General features: G+C 43.3%; 1 protein-coding gene across 1 annotated transcript in view; it reads left to right on the top strand.

Moving 5' to 3' along the window:
• The first annotated feature begins 878 nt into the window (after window positions 1-878).
• LOC125740472 (uncharacterized protein KIAA0930 homolog) overlaps window positions 879-20,526 on the top strand; it is a 53,892-nt gene continuing 34,244 nt past the window's right edge. The window contains exon 1 of the mRNA XM_049011678.1: window positions 879-1,320. Coding sequence (XP_048867635.1) covers window positions 1,173-1,320 — 148 coding nt within the window. The 5' untranslated portion in view covers window positions 879-1,172. The remainder of the gene's footprint in view (window positions 1,321-20,526) is intronic.

Below are 20,526 nucleotides of genomic sequence, written 5' to 3'. Positions count from 1 at the left end.
ATGTATACATACACTTTTTCCATAAATAATATATAAAAAGTGACCTCCAACCTGCAGTGACTGACTGTTGTGCAGTGCATATATACTGTACCGCGACCATTATATATGCATTTTTAACTGCTCTGATTTTGATGTGCCACAGGATTCAGCTATGGTCAGCAGCAGAGACATTAGGGTGCAGATTAAACCTGAAGTAAACTGAAATAAAGCTGAACTGAAAAAAGACATGTGAAAGACACAATTTTTTCCCCACAATTCCATGTTCTTCTCGAAACATTACTTGCTTTTCACTCTTCAGTAAAGTATTAATGTATATATTTCTAAATAAGCACATATTCTAATATACTAAAGTGTGAAGACCATGTGCTGTCATCTATCATGTTACCCGGTGCATGTCATTTGTTCTGTAGCAATGCATCTTACTGTAAACGGTCTGTTTAGGATGTTATTGCGACCATAATAATGCCGCTTTTACTAGTATCGTAAAAGCAATTAGTGAAAACCTTACACAGAATAAAGTAATTTAAATTGGAGTTTTAGGAATAAGTATTGGACCTTGTGGAGCACAGTGGATCCCCCGGGGCGCTGTATCCCCGTTTGCATTTCAGGCATGGGAGAGGTCTTTGAAGCCCTTAAGGGCGTTTCACCATTTACCTTTCCCACCTTTTACTTTTCACCTAAATGCGGGATCATAAACCGAAGACACCTAGTCCTGTTTTAAGCACGACCGGCGCTGTGCGTGAACACTGTGTCTTTAAAGGGGGAGACCGGTACTGTCACGATGGCGGCCATTTAAGAGCTCGAAAAGTCTTTTGGTAAGCACAACATGTCATTTCGTGACCGTGGGGGATGTACGGTTCGTGATCGGACCGGTCCCGTCCCTTTTAAACGCTTCGCAGGAAGTGTGAGGGCTGCTCCCGGCGCAATGCCGGCTGATGTCGGAGGGCAGGCGGAAGCGGGTCACACTCTGCGCCTCTGAGGCTCGCTGCGGTGACAGCTGCACAGCCCGGCTGGTATCACCACTCGGCCCGCAATAAATATTAAGGATTATTCTGCTGATCAGGAGGGAGGGGGATCTCCAGCGCCCCTCCCCTGCCGCCGACCTCCCACCAGCACGCACCCCACCCGGGCGATTTCTCCCTTTCCGGGACTGTCATGAGCTCAGTTTGGGAATGGCATCCTTTCAGAGTTACTGCAAGGCAGTCGGCACTGAAGAGGAGGAGGAAAACGGGGAGCTGGACCAGTCTCTGCAGCGGATGCTGAAGGCGATTGCCGACGAGAGAAACCGGCTGAGCACCCGGCAGGAGATCAGCGCGATCGGTGAGTTTGTTATATGCTTTAAGACGGCTTTTCATGTAAGATATTCGGGAAATCAGAGCAATCGGTGAGTTTACAGCATGCTTTAAAACAGATTTTCAGGTCAGACGTACGTGAGATCGGCGGACTTAGTGACTTTATAGCATGCTTTACACATGCATTCACTCGCCAGTTAATTTTATTTTATTATTTTCAGAAAGAAATTTCTATAGGTCTGCCGATATATCATATATCATCATATCTGTGACATTGACGGGGGTTCCCTTTAGCAAAGGCTATCTGTCCATCAAAGGTATCTTCCCATCCCTCTTTCATCTTAATGCCAAGTGATACGCTCAAAAAGTAAACGACGGCTCGATGGTGAGTAAATATTATAACAATGTTGTAACAAAGCCGGATCAGAAGGCATGTAGTGGGTTTTTTGCATTTAAATGGAGCGGCTGGTCGTGATGCTCACAAAGGGTTTAAGGCAGGGAGCGCACCGTCCAGCCCCGTCTCACTAAGACCGATTCATCAGTTCCATCATCCGGACATATTTACACAGTCTGGAGAGTCATTTCGCATAAAGTATTATACAAATCTAATCATTAGATAAGCATAATAGCAGAAAAATTTACAAGTTACGTGCACATATATTGGAAGGAAAGTTCACCGTGGACTTGAACCTGTGAAGAAGTGAAATAATGAGGTGAAACACTTTTTCGTCATATGAAGAAAGGTACTATTTTCCTTCGATACCTGCTAATATAAAACTGGATCGTGATTTATATACATCTAGCCTATAATTTGATTGCATAGAGACCTTTTTGTATTAGACCTACATTGCTACGTGAAGGTAACACCTTGTATTCTTCAGTTAAATGCAGCTAAACTGAATCAGTGGTAGAAAAAGTACTGGATTTCAATAAAGTAAAAGTACAGATACCACACCAAAATATTACTTAGGTAAAAGTCATCCAGCAAAATACTACTCAAGTAAAAGTAAATATATATTTACTTTTATATATGGTTTTTAAAGTACTTAAGTAAAAAGTACATTAGGTCTGCATTTAAATTTATTGATCTTGCAAAAACTAACTTATCATTGTAAATTGTTTTAACACAGGAATATAGTATTGCAAGTTACAGTGCGACACTATGACGAAAACGCAGATTAGCGGAATCACATTTTTATTCCATTTGAAACGAAAGATGAGAGATTTTATAAGGTTTATATAAACCATCCATCCATCCACCCACCCATTTTCCAAACCACTTATCCTACTGGGTCGCGGGGGGTCCGGAGCCTATCCCGGAAGCAATGGGCATGAGGCAGGGAACAACCCAGGATGGGGGGCCAGCCCATCGCAGGGCACACTCACACACCATTCACTCACACATGCACACCTATGGGCTATTTAGCATGTTTTTGGACTGTGGGGGGAAACCGGAGTACCTGGAGGAAACCCCACGACGACATGGGGAGAACATGCAAACTCCGCACACATGTGACCCAGACTCGAACCCGGGTCCCAGAGGTGTGAGGCAACAGTGCTAACCACTGCACCACCATGCCGCCCCTTTGATGGAAACCATCGTCCTCCAATAGCGACAATGGCTGAACATTTTGTCAGAAGCCCAGTCTACTTACTTAATAACTTTGAATTTAGATCCCGCCTATCAGACAGCAATTCTAGTATGTTAAACGAAATATCGTGGATCCATACACATCGTTTGTTCCATCTTTATAAATACAATATGTAATGCAAAATAATAATAATAATAATTAATAAAGGAAATAAAATATTGCACAAAAACATGAAAGAAATTCATGATCTCGATTCTGAGTTAAAGCATTGTGATTCATACCTTATCCAGAATCTTGCAGCCCTGGATGAGTTTTTAATTATTATTTATTAGGTAAGGATCAGCTCTGTCGTCTTATGTTTGGCCAGCAGGTGTCGCTGGCCATTCCATCCTTTTCTCTGTTTCTGTAGGTTTAGCACCCTTCTGTGTTCCCAGTGTGTTCCGCAGCTCCACGGGTACTTAAATCAGTGTTTCCCTACAGTTGTGGCTTTGATGCTAGCTAGCCGCAGCTATGCTGGAAGTCTTAGTTATTAGTTTCCTCTGGTTTATTATGGACTTTGTTGTTTTTCTCGGTGCTAAATTTAATTGTTGTTACTTTTTATGTAGCCTTCCTGCCTTTTGTTTTGACCCCTCTTGGTCCCTTTTTTGATCCTGGCTCTGTTGAGTTCAATTAATAATAAAATCCTCTTTATTACCAAGCCGCACCATGGATCGGCCTTGACCACGGCCCTTGACGGTAATGATGGTCATTCACAATATATCGAGTGAGAGTCAAAACTCATTATTTGGCTCCAAAATGTAGCGAAGTGAAAGTAAGGGTTGCAGTAATTTAAAATACTGAAGTTCCAATCCCAAACCATAAACCTGCTTAAGTACAGTAATGAAGTATTTGTACTTTACACCATAGAACTGAATACATTTGACTGGGAAAGACACTTACAGCAATACTGATATCAAATCAATGAAATGACTTTTATCACACCAAAAGCGACATTATTAGGCCTACACATGTTATGTGTTTCAGTCAGGCGATGTTCATAAACTGCTTTTTAACTGAAAAGCTGCGATTATAAGCTTAATATTCTGAATGATTTTACAGGCAGACTTTCAAAAAACATTTTCCAAGTTTGTAGTGGCTAAATATATTATTGTCATAATATCATCAATTTACAACATGAACGTAGCTGGTGTGTGGAAGTACAGGAGTAGTTAGAAGCTGTGTTTAAGCTGTGTAATACATATACAATGGCAGGGATGTTCACTGTGGTTTCAGTTTCACAGTGGCTCTTTGTTCCAGCTGATAAAGACTCACTTTTCAAAGTGTAGTGCACGGTTTGATGTGTTTCATCTCCCTCAGTCAGGGCTCTTAAGAAGCAGCATGACTGCAGCCTTTTTCGTCTGTGACTTTGGTGCGGGTATCGGGAGCTGCTGCATGTCCTTGGTGTTTGACACTGATGTGCTCCCGCCCTTGAGCTTCTCCAGAGGGGATCTGCACCACCGGAGCCCTGTCGAATCTTAGAGATCAACCTGTCTGTGCATATAAGTGGCTCTGGGTGCTGGCTATGCACTTTATTTTCGAAAGACTGAAACATGTGTGAGTAAAAACCCACCAGACTGATGGGAATGCTGATGCTTAGAGGAGGGGGCATGTTTTCATGGATGGACCTGATAAGTAACATTCTGTGCGTTCTGTGGGTGAACGATGGGGAGCGGCTTATTGCTGTTCTTCCGCTTAAAATGCATTTGATGGAATTCACAAGCACAATGTACGGCAGTTTTACAAGTCACGGTTTAATAGTGCAGAAAATCATAGTAGCGATCAATACAAAGTCACTTGTTCACCAGTATTTTGTTGTTTAGTGGTTAATAAATTGGAGTTAAAAATACTTTGATTTGTAAATGCTGTTCTTGTTGATTGTAGCTACTTTCAGCATTCAGGTAAAAACACATTTATTAACTTTTATATTTCCATGTGATCGATTCAGTCATTCTAGAAATTGTACATGTGAGTGTGGAATGAGTACTGCTTCGATAGCCAGACCAAATGACAGGACTGTCCAGGGAATACAGTGCTGTCCTTTCTGACAGCGCCAAATCTAGTTCAGCAAATAGTTTAATTCTACATTCCCACTCCAGGATCCCCTATCACCCATTCTAGGTGGAAAAAATGTCTTTAAGAGATCATCCTCTGTTTCTATAACATGAAAGGACAGATGTTAGAAGGTGACGTATTTTTTTCACCTTGAGTTCGTGAAGTCCCACAATTTTAGGTTAACTTACTTAGCCGATGGTTTTATCCAAAGCAACATGCAGTTGGGCCGGGTCAGTCAGTCCCTGAATCAACTGGCATTAAGTGCCTCACATAAGGGCCCGATGGTGAAACCACTCTGCCGACTGAGTATTGTCTAATTATCTAATGATGGGCACAGAATCCGAACGTGCAAAGCCACACTGGGGGCGCCGTGAAGGGGTGGAAGGATGATTCTAAGGGCTCCTGAGTGATTGGGACCCTAGAAAAATTTGGGACGTAATTGTATTGGACTGGGTTAGGGGCCAAATATGATATGCTCTTAAGGGGCTTAAGGTCTCTAGCAGCATTCCTGAGTCACACACAGCCCTTATTTTACAGAGTGTAACATCTGCGTGACCTTAGCACAGACCCCATCCCACTGCAGAGATGCTGACCTCAGCTGAAGCTGGGTATTTGTAGTAAACTGTATAGATGCCTGACCGTCTCTGGAGATGTGAGAGACGGGTTCAGTCGCCTCCCACCACTGTGTGACACTGGATCCCAGGACCGTGCTTCGGCCCAGGGTCTTTCATTCACCCAGGATGATTTGGTGTCAATGCAGCCGGCTGGCCCAGACACCATGGCATTGTGGGAAATAAAACAGCTTACTGTTTTAAAGGAGACCAAGGTTAGCAGCTGGCTATGCAGCACATGGCTGTTACATTTCAGTCATCCTTCTGCCTGAATATTAGAGGCACATTTTTTAAGCATCTGTATTCCAGCATTTCACACTCATCCTCTGTACCATGACAAATGGCTGTGTTTTACCCTGTTCTGTGGAATTCTGATTATTAACTATCTCTCTGAGCACCAGCACATTTTTCTAGTGGCGACTGGGGTTTCTTTATTTGTCCCTACTTCCTGTACACACCCTCCATTTCCTCACACACTCTAGTTGCAGACCCACCCTCTTACTCAGGTGTGTTTCATTTCCAGAGTTAAACTGTCAACTGTGCAGTATTACACTGCAAGGAATGCCGGTATTAGCTTAATGGCTAATGTTAAATTTAGCTCTCCTGCAGGAAGATTTAATGGAGGCTGCTACCACCGGCCCCAGCACAGACAGAGTTACAATATATTTAATATGGCATGAAAGATGAGCATGTATTGAGCAAAAACTCCTGGGTGAAAGTTACTGTCTGTCTGAATCACTCGGTGACTTGCGGCTTTTTGAACACTTTGGCTTGTCAGGCCCTTGACTGTAAATTAATGGCCTGTTAATAGCCAGATGGGATATTAACACCTGGGCCAGGTGGCGGTCTGCGGTCCGTACCCAGAATGGGACGCATTACCTGGGTATTCATAGTAGGTAAACAATGCACAGTGTAAAACATGTCCCTTCAGAGCAGTGTAATGATGTTACTGTGTGTCTTCTAGGTGGACTTGCTTGGTACATACACTGCTAGCTTAGTCTCTGTTTGCTGTGCTTACATTCCATCCTATAAAAACATGCGGGCTCTACATGAATCTTTAATGATCTTCCATGATATTTTTATGGGTGGGAAGAGGATTCTGATAAAATGCTTGTTCATTGTGGTTTCTCCTACTCTGGTCTCACACTGCCGCTCTGTCGTTTCCCAGTTTGGGTGCTGGTTAATTACCCATAGACCAGTGGTGGCCAAATCGTCGATCCACTGCAATGATTGCAGTACAACTTTCATCCCAGTCCACCAGGCAGCAAATATGCTGAGGGGGACTCGCTTCCCGTCTGGCGAGATTTTCTGCTGTGATTTGGTAGCTTGCCGGAGTATTTTCTTTGTAGAAGTAGCTCTTACTGTAAGAAAAGCTTGGAGACGACTGCTGTAGACCCTGTGACTATGCTGAAGGTACCCTGAGTTCTCTAGGATGGTCTGGGGTCTAAGCGGTGTCCAACCTCGCCGCTCCATGGAAGCAGGATGGCGCCTCTTGCCTTTTGCCCTAGGAAGGGCAACAAATGCCACCGGAGGGGGGGTTAGATTTCGCTTCAAAAGGTCCTGGGGGTGCTTCCTGCTTTCCTTAGCCTGTTAATGTTAGCCTCGATGTCCTTGAGGAATCCCACCACTGCACCTCTACTTCAGTTGCTCCTGTTATTTATCTGGCCCATGGTTTGACCTTCCCAGACTGTGAGAGGGATCCTGTCTGGCACTTAGAGTCACCCTGATGGGCAGGTTGCTAGTCATCGGTCCGATGTGGATCTGGATCTCCTCTCTTTCCTGGTCACTGAACTAAGCATGGGCTGCCATGTAGGAATAGACTGTGTCCATACAGCTACATTTTCATTGAAAAATATACACATTTGTCTAGTCTCTACTTTTCGTCTTTCATCCACACTATACCAGAGTTTTCAATGGCAAAAAACTGAGACTTTAAAAAACGGTCTTCGGAGCTGGGTACTTCAGCAAACTCGATTTCAGTGTTGCAGTGTAAATGAGTGAAAACAGGGACTTTTGAAAATTACGAATTGGTCCCACTCATCCTGTGGCCTTTCCCTGTATTTGGACACGATTCCCAATTTGTATTTTAGCCCACTTTATTCGAGTTATACTTGTGCATTTGTTTTAACAGCAATTCCACCCAGTCCACACAAAATAGTCTGCTCTCCTGCTCCTTTTTGGCATTGCTGCTCCTTGTAAATACAAGTCGCGAATAAATGACCCCAGCGTAGGCGACACTTCCTCTTCCTGTTTTCATATACAGTTTGTGGTGCCCGCAAAGGTAAAGTAAAAGCTGTGTTAAATACATTTTGCTCTTTTCAGTGCGGACGGAAATACTTTTGTAAACAATGTTAGGAGGCTGTGTGGATGCTGATTCTTTACGTTTCAAAACGTCTACAAAGCAGTGTGGACGCAGCCTTTAATTTATCTTATTCACTTCTGGGGGGCTTTACATGCCCTCCGGGAGCCTAGAGCGACTTGTCTCTTGAAATCGTTCGCTAGGGGGCGTCTCTGAGCAGTGTGTGGGAGTGAAGCCCTAAGCGAGGCGTACTCTGCTAGGCAGAGGAGTCAGCAGTGTCACCTGGGGAGAGGCTGCCTTTCTATCCTCTCTCTGTACATTCAGGGTGCTTAGGCCTGGTTTTGAGGGCAGGGGTGGGGGGGGGGGGGTATGAAGATGTCTTCAGACTTGCCTTCTTCGCATCCCCTGCTTGGAGCAGCTGGCCTCAGCAACTTCTCATAAGCCTGCTGTCAGAAGGGGACTCCTGGGGGGCGAGTGAGGTCATATCGACATCTCTCTCTCTCTCTCTTTCTCTCTCTTTCTCTCTCTCTCTCTCTTACACACACACACACACACACAGACAGACTCATTTCTCCACTCTGATGACTCTGCAAGCCCTGAGCTTCATCCTGGTTCCGCTGAAGTGGAAGTATCGATCGAAAGCACAAAAATCCCATGCTGACAACTGAAGAGGCATGGAGCTGTTGTTCCGGGTCATGGGTTCAAATCCCGTCCCTCACCTGTTTTTGCGTGTGTGGGTTTCCTCTCGTAGCTGAAATACATGCAGTTAGCTGACATTTCTAAAAATGATAGAATTGCAGATGGTGTTTGCGCATGCTCTACACTACACTGGCATCCCATTCAGGGTGTTCTCCTTGCCTTGTGCCCTATTCTGCCAGGATCCCCTCCCCCCATAGTCCTCTTCTGGACAAGAGATTGGAAGATCAATGGATGAAGCTGCTTTAACGAATAGAACGAATTGTTGTAGTTGAATCCCTCAAAGGGATTAATGGTGATTAACTTATGTTAGCACCCAGACCATAAACATGGAGACCCCAACTGACTGTACTGTTAATGTCTACTGCAGAACATTCAGCCTTTTTATGGTGGATCCATAGCCTTAATCCGTGTCTGTGAGGTGCAGGTGTGAGCTTCCCATTCCTTAACACTCGCTTCCTGCCAGCTGAGCCTGAGTCATCTTCCGACCTGCTCTCTGTCATCCTGGGACGGATTTCTGGAAAGCTCCCATTGCTTCAGAGCCTCCAAAATTAACATAACTGATTGGATGAACATGGCCCCGCAGCTGGAGCATGCTCTGTTCCTTCGGATGGACTTGTCACAGAGAAGCTTGGACCCCTGTGGCTCTTGCTTGACAGAAAACATGTTGAGCCTTAAAACTGTGAGTGTCTCATCCCTCCTCACCATCAACACTGCTGGCCCATGGCACCAGATTCTGCAGTCTGGGTTCCGTGGGCTGAAGAGCTCTGTGCTGTACTTGTGGGGATGCGGTCAGGCCCCGGAGGGTTTTTTACCAGCCCACATGGAGGGTGGATACAAACTGCCCATAGGGGGCGCAAGGATTAAAACGCTGCCACCTATTTTTCCAGGCATTGGAAATGAAGGCCACAGACAGAAAGCTTTTCAGGTCGATCTGTCTATATGAACAGAGGCATCCTCATTCATCCAAAGGTCAAACAGAGGAGTGTGCCATGTCACCGCATGGGGAAGGAAGCGGTATATTCTTCGTGTGCTCAACAAACTGGGGCAAACAAAATGCCATTTTCAGGTCACAGAGAAGAAGCAGAAAAGCCCGGTCTACCCTCTTCTCTGTTTCTAAACATATTACACGTATTTGGCCATTTTGATAGCCTGCACATACAGTGAACTTACTAGCAGTAAAGGAGATATTAGCTTGTTAGCCAAACTGCCCACAGGATAACTGTCTGGTGGTGATAGAGTGGAACAACCCCTCTGACTCTCAGCCACATGGTACATCCCAAGAGGCAGGCGTCATGGTGTGCAGTCATTTTTATTTTGTTTTCCTCCAATGGCATACATGGATAACATGTGCAATATGTGAAATAAGAACTTTTTGATATGAATTAAAAGCCAGCTTCTTTGCAGGGGAGAGACGTACGTAACATATTTTCCTGGGTCAACAGTGGCACATTTTCTGCTGACTAATTTCTCATTATATTCACAGCCTTTCTAAAACCCAGTCAGTAATTACGGGGCTGTCATTTTGACCTGCATTGTAAATGCATATATTCATGAGTCATAACTGGGCATACTGCTGTTTTTATTGAAGTCTTCATTGTTCACTGGGCTCTGGAAAATGGGTCAGGAACACTCAGGACTGGTGTGGGGTGTGATGTCATAGGATCCATGATGGTTTGGGTGGAACCACCAAGAAGGTCCCTTGCTTGATGAGGACCCTGCCTACCTGTAAGGTAGCCAGGGAGGAGTGTAGGAAAGCGTGTCGAATTAGCGGATGCAGTGAGTCATGCAGTGAGTGCACCAGGGCATATAGAGTAACACTTTACTTGAGGGAGCATGAATACTCAGTTACTACTGAAATACAAATTATGAACAAATGTAGTTGCTGCTTGAGAAAAAATGAGTCAGGATTCATTATTGATGAACAAGCATGAAATCAGTATTTCTTGTGTTATTCATTACTTGTTTGTAAAGTAGTTAACAAAGGTTTACAGAATTAACAGATACAGTAACAACTCTAGTAACTGCTTGATAAAAGATGCATCATGATTTCTTTTTGTGACCAAATTTTTATTAGAGATTTTTTTTTATAACAAGGAACAAAATGGAACAGAACAAAACACACTTCACCCCCATCCCTCCCCCAATACACCCTGAGACAGCAGCTCAATTTAAAGAGAAACAAAGGTCACCGGCACACCTAATCACGGAGAGCACAGCTAAAAGCTGAGGAGAAAAGAAATAACGCGCTTATATCAGTGAGAAATGTCAGAATTAGGAAAGTAAAAATCAAAACAAGGAATACGGCCTCCGGACATGACCTGCAACCAATCCTTGACCAGCTGCACGTCATGGAGCCAGCTCTGGATTGTAGAACCAGACGAGTTGGTAATCCGGGCTGTAGAGAGTTCCAGCAGAAGCAGATCAAGAAAGGTGGACTTCCAGACAGAGGGAATGGTACGATCAGGAGACTTCCAACGAGAGGCTAATAACGACTTGGCTGCTAAGGAGGCAGACAGCAGAAGCCTCTGCTGGAAGCGAGAGAGAGAGAAGAGAAGTCCAGGAGAAGGAGGACCACGGGAGACAGGGGGATGGGAAAGGAAAGACCTAAAGAGAGAGACCTGGCCACGCAATCCCAAAGATGCATCATGATTGATTAATGATGACGCAACGTGAGATCAGTATGTAACTCAGACTTAGTTTGTGATTAATTAATATGTAAGTAAGAGCAAAATATTGTATTATTTGTACCCCCTGAAGTAAAGTGTTACTGCATGTAGTGCAATATGTAAATTATTCATTACTAAGGGGACGGTCCTGTAGCTCAGTTCAAATCCCAGCCTGCTCCCCGCGTGTGGGAATGTTCTCCCCATGCGGTGCTGTGCTTATCTGGATACTCCAATTTCGTAATGCTGTCCAAAGACATGTGGACTGGGGAACAGGCATCTCCGGATTGCCCGTATTGGTTATGGCTGTGAGCATGTACCCTGCAGTGGATTGGGTGACCTGGCATACACTCTGGGCCCCCCCGTGACCTTGTACCTGAAAGCCAGTTATGGAACATGGTTGGATGAGTTACTAACATGACTGTACGTCTTGCTTCATGCAGGGCCATGGATAGATCCTTCTCTCAAGGGAGGTTTGGGGTAGGAACTGGAACTTGGGAAATGGGAGACAGCATAGTGAAAATAAAGCCAATCTAAGGCCATGGAGCACCAGTGTGATTCCTGGGGGTGAGGCACACTTTTATGTCTTTTTATGGGATTGGGAACTCGGAATAAGGTAAATGAATGAGTGGGTTTAGCACCCGACCAGCCTAGAAATGAAATCGATACAAATGGGTCCTGCTGCTGAACAGAGTGTCAGGTTCTCCTGAGGGTTTGAGTCTGCAGGGTGGGGGGGGGTGACTGGCTTGCATACAGTCTCCTACTGCTCCTACTGTGTTGATATTAATTTTACTGGCATCCAATCTTCATGACCATGACCAGGAACAGCAGTTGGAGGATGGATGGATGGATGGATGGATGGATGGATGGATGGATGGATGGATGGATATCATCCCATCCAATCCTTGTGCTCCCTGGGACAGGCTCCTGCCCCCTGACCCTGTTCTGGATGAGATGGGCATCATGCCATTTTCTACCTGCTTTAGTAAGATGTCTTTCTTTCCTCTTCTTTACTGCTCCCTGAGTCCCCCCCCCCCCCCCACCGGTCTGGCCATGAGGCTCCGCATCCCGGAAAGTGACTCAGGAGTCTGGGCAAATGTTTGCATCCCAAGAAATGCCTCCTGCCGGGGCTGCCTGCTCTGTAACACCCTGCATTATGTTTCATCTTCATATGCCCCCCCCATCCTGTTAGACAGTGCAAGACCAGCCAAATTAGCAAAGCACGGATGTGCCTATTATTAATTCATCTGATTGATTTGTTTAGTACACTATCACAGAGTGCTTGGTATACTATCGCAGCATGCTTGATACACTATCGCAGAGTGCTTGGTATACTATCGCAGCATGCTTGATACACTATCGCAGAGTGCTTGGTATACTATCGCAGCATGCTTGATACACTATCGCAGAGTGCTTGGTATACTATCGCAGCATGCTTGATACACTATCACAGAGTGCTTGGTATACTATCGCAGCATGCTTGATACACTATCGCAGAGTGCTTGGTACACTATCACGGAGTACTTGGTGCACTAAAGCCACATGTTTGGTACAGTATCACGCGGTGCTGCATTAACTATCATAATGATTTTGGTATACTATCTCTGTATATGTGGTGCACTATAATGGTATATCACAATGCGTTTGGTACTCTGTCATAGTGTGCTTGGTGCACTATTGCAGCATGCTTGGTGCACAATCGTGGCATGCTTGGGAAACTGATGGCGTGCTTGGTACCCAATCGGGGCATGCTTAGTACACTATCATGGTGTGCTTGTTACACAATTTTGGTGTGCTTGGAACACTATCATGGGGTGCTTGGTGCACTATCATGATACACTTGGTGCACTATCATGGTGTGCTTGGTGCACAATTATGGCGTGCTTGGTACACTATCAGGATGTGTTTGGTACACTATCATCGTGTGCTTGGTGCACAGTCACATTCACATTAGTATTAATTTAGGTCTATTTTGAGTCACATGTATTCATGGTATGTGAATATGTGTGCCACTTGTAGGCTGAGAAGGACAATAAAAGATGTTCTTACCCAAAGCCATGAGGAGTACTGGCGCCAGTCCCTACCATTATTGACTTGTCACAGGTTGGCAGTGTCCCTGACAAACAGCCAAAATGAGCACGCTCAGAATGCATATACACATTTTACATTCTGGTTTGGTGTTCATTTAAAATTAATATTTTGGTTAGTTCATCTTCATCTGCTCCTTGAATCATTTGGAAGGCACAAGTTAGATAAGCATGCATTTTCAAAGTGGTTAAACAAAATAAGGAAAAGGAGCGGGTTATTGGGGAAAAAAACAAACTTTGTTTTTGTCACTTCATAGCCTGCTTGGTACATTGTCATGACGTGTTGGGTTGACTGCCACAGTGTGCCTGGTGCACTATTGCAGTGTGTTTGGTAGGCTACACTGTCGTCATGAGTTTGGTATTCTAGAAGGAAAAATCCATTCCAGTTGTTTCGCTTTCAAACTGCATGCCAGCTGTTCATGTGGAGTAACTGTCATATTGCAGGAGAACAGATGAGAGATTTTAGTGTGTGCGACCAGCTGTTGGTACAGTGCTGGGCTCGGCGCTCGATTAGCATTGATTATAAAACCCAAAGCACATATTCAAAATTTAGCTGCTGGGTACAGCCTGCCGATAGGAAAGTCCTGCTTTGTTCCTGAAGGATCTGTGGTCGTACAGCATTTAGAAGTGAGGGGAACTCAGGAAGTGTTTTAGTGCATGCTTTCGTGGTCACTGTCCAACTTCACTCTGCATTTCTAAGTTGGACATCATCAGGCATTCAGAGCTACATGTATATTTTGATAGTGAATTCGTCCTAAAGCACATCGCTCAGCAGTATATTAGTAGGTCTCCATCCTGGGGTCGATTTTATAGAATTTTAGTGACAGGGTCTTGAGTGTGGCACTCCCTGCTGTCAAATCCAGAGACCTCATGTCTGCCAAACACATCTAAAAGAATAAGCTTCTTTGAGTCTTTTGAGTCTTTGAGAGAGAAATACTCTGGATATTTTAGTAGGATGTCTTATTGCATTTTGCAAATCATCCTGCTCCCATGAGCCAAAGTCCAATAACACGCCCTGGTTCACTGTTACAGAGTAGCCGAGATGTCTGGACAGACCAGCAAGTTGACTGTTTTTAGTAAGAGAACTGCCTGGTCTCCATAATCACCATTTGCTTAAGTGAACATAGTTGTAAATGTCACTTTCAGTTAAGAAAAACGATACAGAGGTTCACTGTTGCAAACAAACAGCCTGGACATTTCTGTTCTCGTTTTTATGTGTTTTATGCTACCCTAAGGGAATGACCTGTATGGAGCGATATAGCCATGTCTTCATTGTTCAGAGTGCCCTCCTCATTTCTGTGAACCAATAGGAAGCGGGTGTGTGGGTACCCTTTATCTGATGGGTGTTTGGGGATACTAAGCTGCAGAGCTCAGGCTGCACGTTTTGTAACAGTTTCCCGGGCCTGGTCCTCACAACACAATGTGGATGCTGGATTATTGTTTGCTGAGCTCTTAATTAAATAGGCTTGACTGAGACAAATCATTCACATTTTAAGCCTTAATTAAAATCATGTTAAATCAAGCACTGTTTGAAGACTCGCATTAATTTTCCACTAAACTGCTTTTTTTGTTAGGTTAATTATAAAAGTGAAAAATAATCAGAGGTTGCTAAATATTTTCAGTTTCGCTTAATTAATTGTTTTTTTTTTCCATCAATCACTGATTTATAACTCTTCAACAATTAGCTTGATTAAACCAGATGCCAAATATGTTTTGACTAGAATTATCACATAAAAGGAAGGCATTTTTGCTGGCAAAAATTATTGTAACTGGATTTTAGTTTTGCTAACCATCAGCAGTGTGTTTTATCACATATAAATCTAGCCTGATGAACTCAAAGATCACATGGACTGAAAACCAGGTGACAGGGTGTCAGGACCCGTACTTGCCCTCTTCTGTTCTGTCTTGTTTTTCTCATTTGGCCAGCAGGTGTCACTGGTCATCTTGTTGCCTCCTCAGTCTTGTAGCCCCTTAGTTACTCGTGTGTTCTACTGCTCCCTGGGCTGCTGTCTGGCTGAAAGGGCTGAGTGTATGGCAAAGAACTGCCCCTCTCCTACGCTCATGGGTTTGAGACTGGCAGGAGAGCACCCTCAGCTCTGTTGGATATTTTGAGTTTTCTTCCCCAGTCAAAAAAGTCATTTTATTATAATAAATCCTGTCGTGCTGTGCTTGGTGCACTGCTGGAGCTGCTACGTGGATCTTCCCTCCTCCGTCATGCTCCGCCCTAACACAGGGTCTACCTTGAGTGCCTTGGTTAAAAAACACTGATCTATAAGACACTTACAATCAATGTAATTATGGTTGCTGCATCACAGAGGCACACTGCCCTGCCCCCATGGCTCAGGGTGATATGGGCGCATGGTTGTGCTGATAAAGCTGCTGTCAGGCCTGGCAGAGTTACCTCGCGTGGCAGGGATGTAATGAGCTTGTCCTAATGAGGCTGCTCGATTTAGGCTGATATTCTCAGTGGGTGGAGTGAACCTGGGCAGTGTGCATTCAGGATGAGGTGTGGCTGCTGGAAGATGGCTTGGAAATTGATTCTCAAACTAATCTCTGGGGCTATTAAATGCACAGACACTGATCCCTCACATTATCACACACACACAAACACACACAGGTTTATAATTCTATCTTTGTGGGGATTCTCCATGCATTTCTTTGAGGAAAACTTTAATCCCAACATGACGACCTTAACCATAAGTCTTTTAGCATTTTTAGTTTTTTGATCGCATTCACAGATCTTTCTGGGAACTTGGAAAATGGTCCCCACAATGTCAAAAAACAGGTTCATTTGGTCCCCACAATGTAATATAAACATAATACACACACACACACACACACACACACACACACACAGTTTGTACACTGCACATTTACAGGGCTGCCAGTATCACATACACAGCTGGTATGCTGCACATCTCCAAGGCTGCTGTCTCACACACAGCCTGTGCACTGCACATCTCCTGGGATGCTGTCTCACACACAAAGCCTGTACACTGCAGATATTCAGGGCTTCCTGTCTCACCCACACAGCCTGTACACTGCAGATATTCAGGGCTTCCTGTCTCACCCACACAGCCTGTACACTGCGCATCTCCAGGGCTGCTGCATCACACACGGAGCCTGTACACTGCAGATCTTCAAGGCTACCTGTCTCACACACAACACCAGTGAACTGCATGTCTCTGAGGCTGCCTGTCTCACATGTAGCCTGTGCACTGCACATCTCCAGGGCTGCCTGTGTCACACACACAGTCTCTGCAATCAGCATACAATCTGTACAAACTAGGTTGCAGTATAGACACGCAGCATAGATGTTTTCTTCTCGGACACCTATGAGGGAGCAACAATTTAAAGGTTTCAAACATTATGGCTAATTAATTATTATTGTTTTGTTTTAATTAGTTAAATATCAATTTTAATACATACATTTTAATACAAAAATGTCAAAACAGTATATTATATGAAAGTCTTGAAAATATATTCACATTAAAGTGGTTTCATACAATAATGTTAGGCATGCTATGTGTTTATTAAAGGATTTAAAAAATAATCCTCTCGAACGTAACAATATGCATGTCATGTCATTTGCTGCCTGCTAAATAAATTAAGTGTAAATGTAATGATGCAGGGGTATAGGAACCAGGGGGGTAGGGGTGGAGGGTGCCCCCAGTATTTAATTTGGCTTCATTCGTTCCTTCTGAAATATAGAACATTTCAATTATTTAGCTGTCACTGAATGATGATGTAGGTCTCACTGGGTTTATAAGGGTCTAACGTTTGAAAATGAAAACACTGGCTAATCTTGTTGAAAAACTGCAAAATCTGGCAAAAAGTCCAAAAATTGGACTGCAAAATCAGTCCAAGAGTTAGTAATGTAAAAATAGGGGTGTAAATGATACTGTCATTGCAATCAGTGTGTTAGACAGAAAAGGTGCAAATTAGGGCAATTTGTGATCATTTACAGAATCGTTTACACGTTACTTAATATTCCATTATTCCATTACAAAGAATGTGTTTCTTCCCAAAGCATGTTATTTTAATGGCACCTCTAAAATGAGTCTTCCTTGTATGAAGAAAGACAAAATTAATGCTTAACATTGACAGGTCTTATTGACGACGTTGAGATACTCATACTGTAATAGCTAATAGTTTATTTAAGAGATGTGTAGAATAGAAAGGGTGATTATTCCTCCAGGGTGGTTCTCAGGAAGGTTAATAATCTACACATAAAAGCATCAGCCAACGGTCCTCTCATTTTAATTTATACTATAGATTATTTCGCTGTGAGCCCCCTCGTGGCGGTGAATACATAAATCTGCTGTATGCTTTCAGGCGGTGAAGTACATGTGCGGTTGATTTTTTCTCAGAAACCCATTTAAGGTGAGTCATGTTGGGTCTGAGTCACCCAGCTGCTTTTCTACATCTGCATTCAGTCCAGCCTCTTCTGACCAGCGATATCTCCGCCATATTTCTCAGAAGCTCGGCTCTGATGTCATGCCAGCATTAAAGCATCATATCTAAATATCGTCTAAATGTAAATGAGTCTCCTGACATTGCCTTTAAGGTCTTGGCCACATTCGGTCTTGAAACCCATATGGAGGATTTCATGTGAACTTTGCCGTTTGGTTCACGGCCATGTGTATCGGAGCCTGGCCATTCTCGTTAAGCCAGGTCTCCTACTGATGGGGGCAGACACGCAACGCCACCACACAATGACCTCCGGCTGTCCGTGTTGGGGTATGAGGGTGGAGGGCGTAGTTACTTACTTTTTGAAATTTCTCTTCGTTTTCAAAGTGTAATTTCTGCATATTTCAAACTTTGGGTGAAGCCACAGCATTTAGACATAGATCTGCAATGACTGGGCAGAATCAGAATCTTTATCAAAGAAATTGCTCTGTACTAGTGCGAACAATATATGAGTTAAAATAGTAACTTAAAAAAATAAAAAGTTAATCTATTTAATCTATTGTAAATGAGTAATTGAGTATTTTCTACCGCCTTGTTGAGTATACTAATGGAATTGGAATCTGTTTTGTACTGGGAGACTCAGTTGACCTTTGTATGTCATGTAGGGTACAGCTCCACGCTCTGACTAGCTGTAGGATGAAACCTGGTCACCATGCCTAACATGGTTAACCCACCTAAATCAGTGTTACAGGCATTTTTCTTCTCCTGGCCAGATTTATTGGTATGACATCATTGCTAACCAGGCAAGTGTGACTTTCCGTCATGCCCATAGTTGCACCATTAGTACCCTGTTTAACCTAGCTAACCTGCTACCACGAGCCATACTATTTGCTTTCCATTCTTCTTGTTATCGTTGCATGCTTACTGTCCTGGTTAACCCAGCTAAACCAACATCACTAGTCATCCTGTTCACTTTACATTCTGCCCATTATCATTACGTTTTGCTTAACCTTTCTAAGAAATGTTATATTGTATAAATATTTTAAATGGCTTGACATTTGACATTTAAATTGATATTTTTTCTCTTCATATTTAAAAATAAACTTTCAAGAGCTGGACTGGAATATTTTTGAATAGATATACCATGAAACTGAAAAGGGACCAAACGTTGACAAAGCTGCACTGACAGGGCCTGCAGACACATGAAGTCGTGTTTCATTCAGTCATATGGCCAGTGGTGCAAACCTGGCAACCCTGGCCTGCCTGAAGCTCAGAGGGCCCCAAAAAGAACAATAATAGGAAACAGCTTGTCCAGCAGTTGGATGGTCTATGTTCAGTACTTGACATCAGGGTTTCCCAAAGTGGGGCTCATTTAGGAAAGGTCGCATAATGATTTTTAGAAGTATGTTAATAAAAATTTTAAAGCATGAAAAACTCCATTGTAACCATAACTGCATCCCTCCGATTGTGAGACATCTGATGAGGGGAACCCTCCCCCCACAAAAGGAGGGGGTCACATAACCAACAGCTGCATTTCTTCATAGCTAACCTACTGAGGACTGCTGTAGATTAAGGCAATTTGGGATGAGCTTTATGTTTATTCATTTTCTGATTAATATTGTAGTTTGGCACCAGTACCCAAAGTAATCAGTTTTATTTGCTGTTACATGTCTCAGCTGAAGAGTATTGTATTTGTTTTTGAAGAAAACAAAAGAGAAATGTATGTGCGACCTCCCTCTTGACTTTTTTAAAATAAAGAATATCAGGAAATTTAGTTTCATCTCAAGGCTTATTTTCAATTAGACAGGCATGCAGGGTGCTGTAGAGAGTTTTATTTTCTGTTTACTTAGTTTTTAAGAACTATACAGACACTGCTGTTACCCACCTAGGCAGGCAAACCCTTCTGGCTGTACAGAAGAATATTCTAGATTTCACTAGTCTTCGAATCGTATTTCCTGGATTTGAACTCACAATCATGGAGGTGTGATGTGACAATCCCAGTAGGGTCATATACGATGTTATGCTATATTGTTGTTAGTGATGCACCAATAATGAAATTTTGATCCATACTAATATATTTTTGTCTAGTATCGATCGATAGCAATACCAGTATCAATGCCAATAACCAGCTAATCTCTCAGCCACATGTTGAGTGGAGCTGGTGGTGGAGCAGCACTCATTAGCAAAATGCCATTTTTTTATTCTGTGGAAAACGACAAATTGATCTGATAACCACATTTAAAAATGAATTATAAGTATGGTGCAGGCCGTATAAAACTGTCTCACGGGCTGGTACTTTGAGACCTCTTCTAAGTAGAGTTTCCACCTATCCCGTATTTTACAGGATTGTTCTGAACTTTAAATTAAAATGCTGTGCCCCATTTTGAAGAAATACAGGATGCAATTTGTACTGTATTTTCAAACCACGCGATTGATCCTCCCTTTTCAGATTGAACGTTGTAACTCTACTTCTAAGTGGTGAATGAGCCAATTCATAAATGGCTGAAAGACCAATGCCATCATCTCTATTAGTTTAGTAGTATGTCTTTACCTTTTCCAGCTCTTATTATAGATAAACTTTAAATATCAGCTGAGAATATCGGTCAAGATTGACACATCATTCCAATATCCATATCTTGATTTTTATTGATGCTGATACTAATATGTTAACTGATATTTCATGCATTTATAATTTTTTTATCCCATTTTCCAAACCGCTTTATCCTACTGGGTCGCGGGGGGTCCGGAGCCTATCCCGGAAGCAATGGGCACGAGGCAGGGA

The sequence above is a fragment of the Brienomyrus brachyistius genome, chromosome 1 (genome assembly GCF_023856365.1).
Source record: "Brienomyrus brachyistius isolate T26 chromosome 1, BBRACH_0.4, whole genome shotgun sequence".
Taxonomy (NCBI): Eukaryota; Metazoa; Chordata; class Actinopteri; order Osteoglossiformes; family Mormyridae; genus Brienomyrus; species Brienomyrus brachyistius.
Note: the sequence above shows the minus strand (reverse complement) of the source record. Positions and strands in the feature narration are given on the sequence as shown.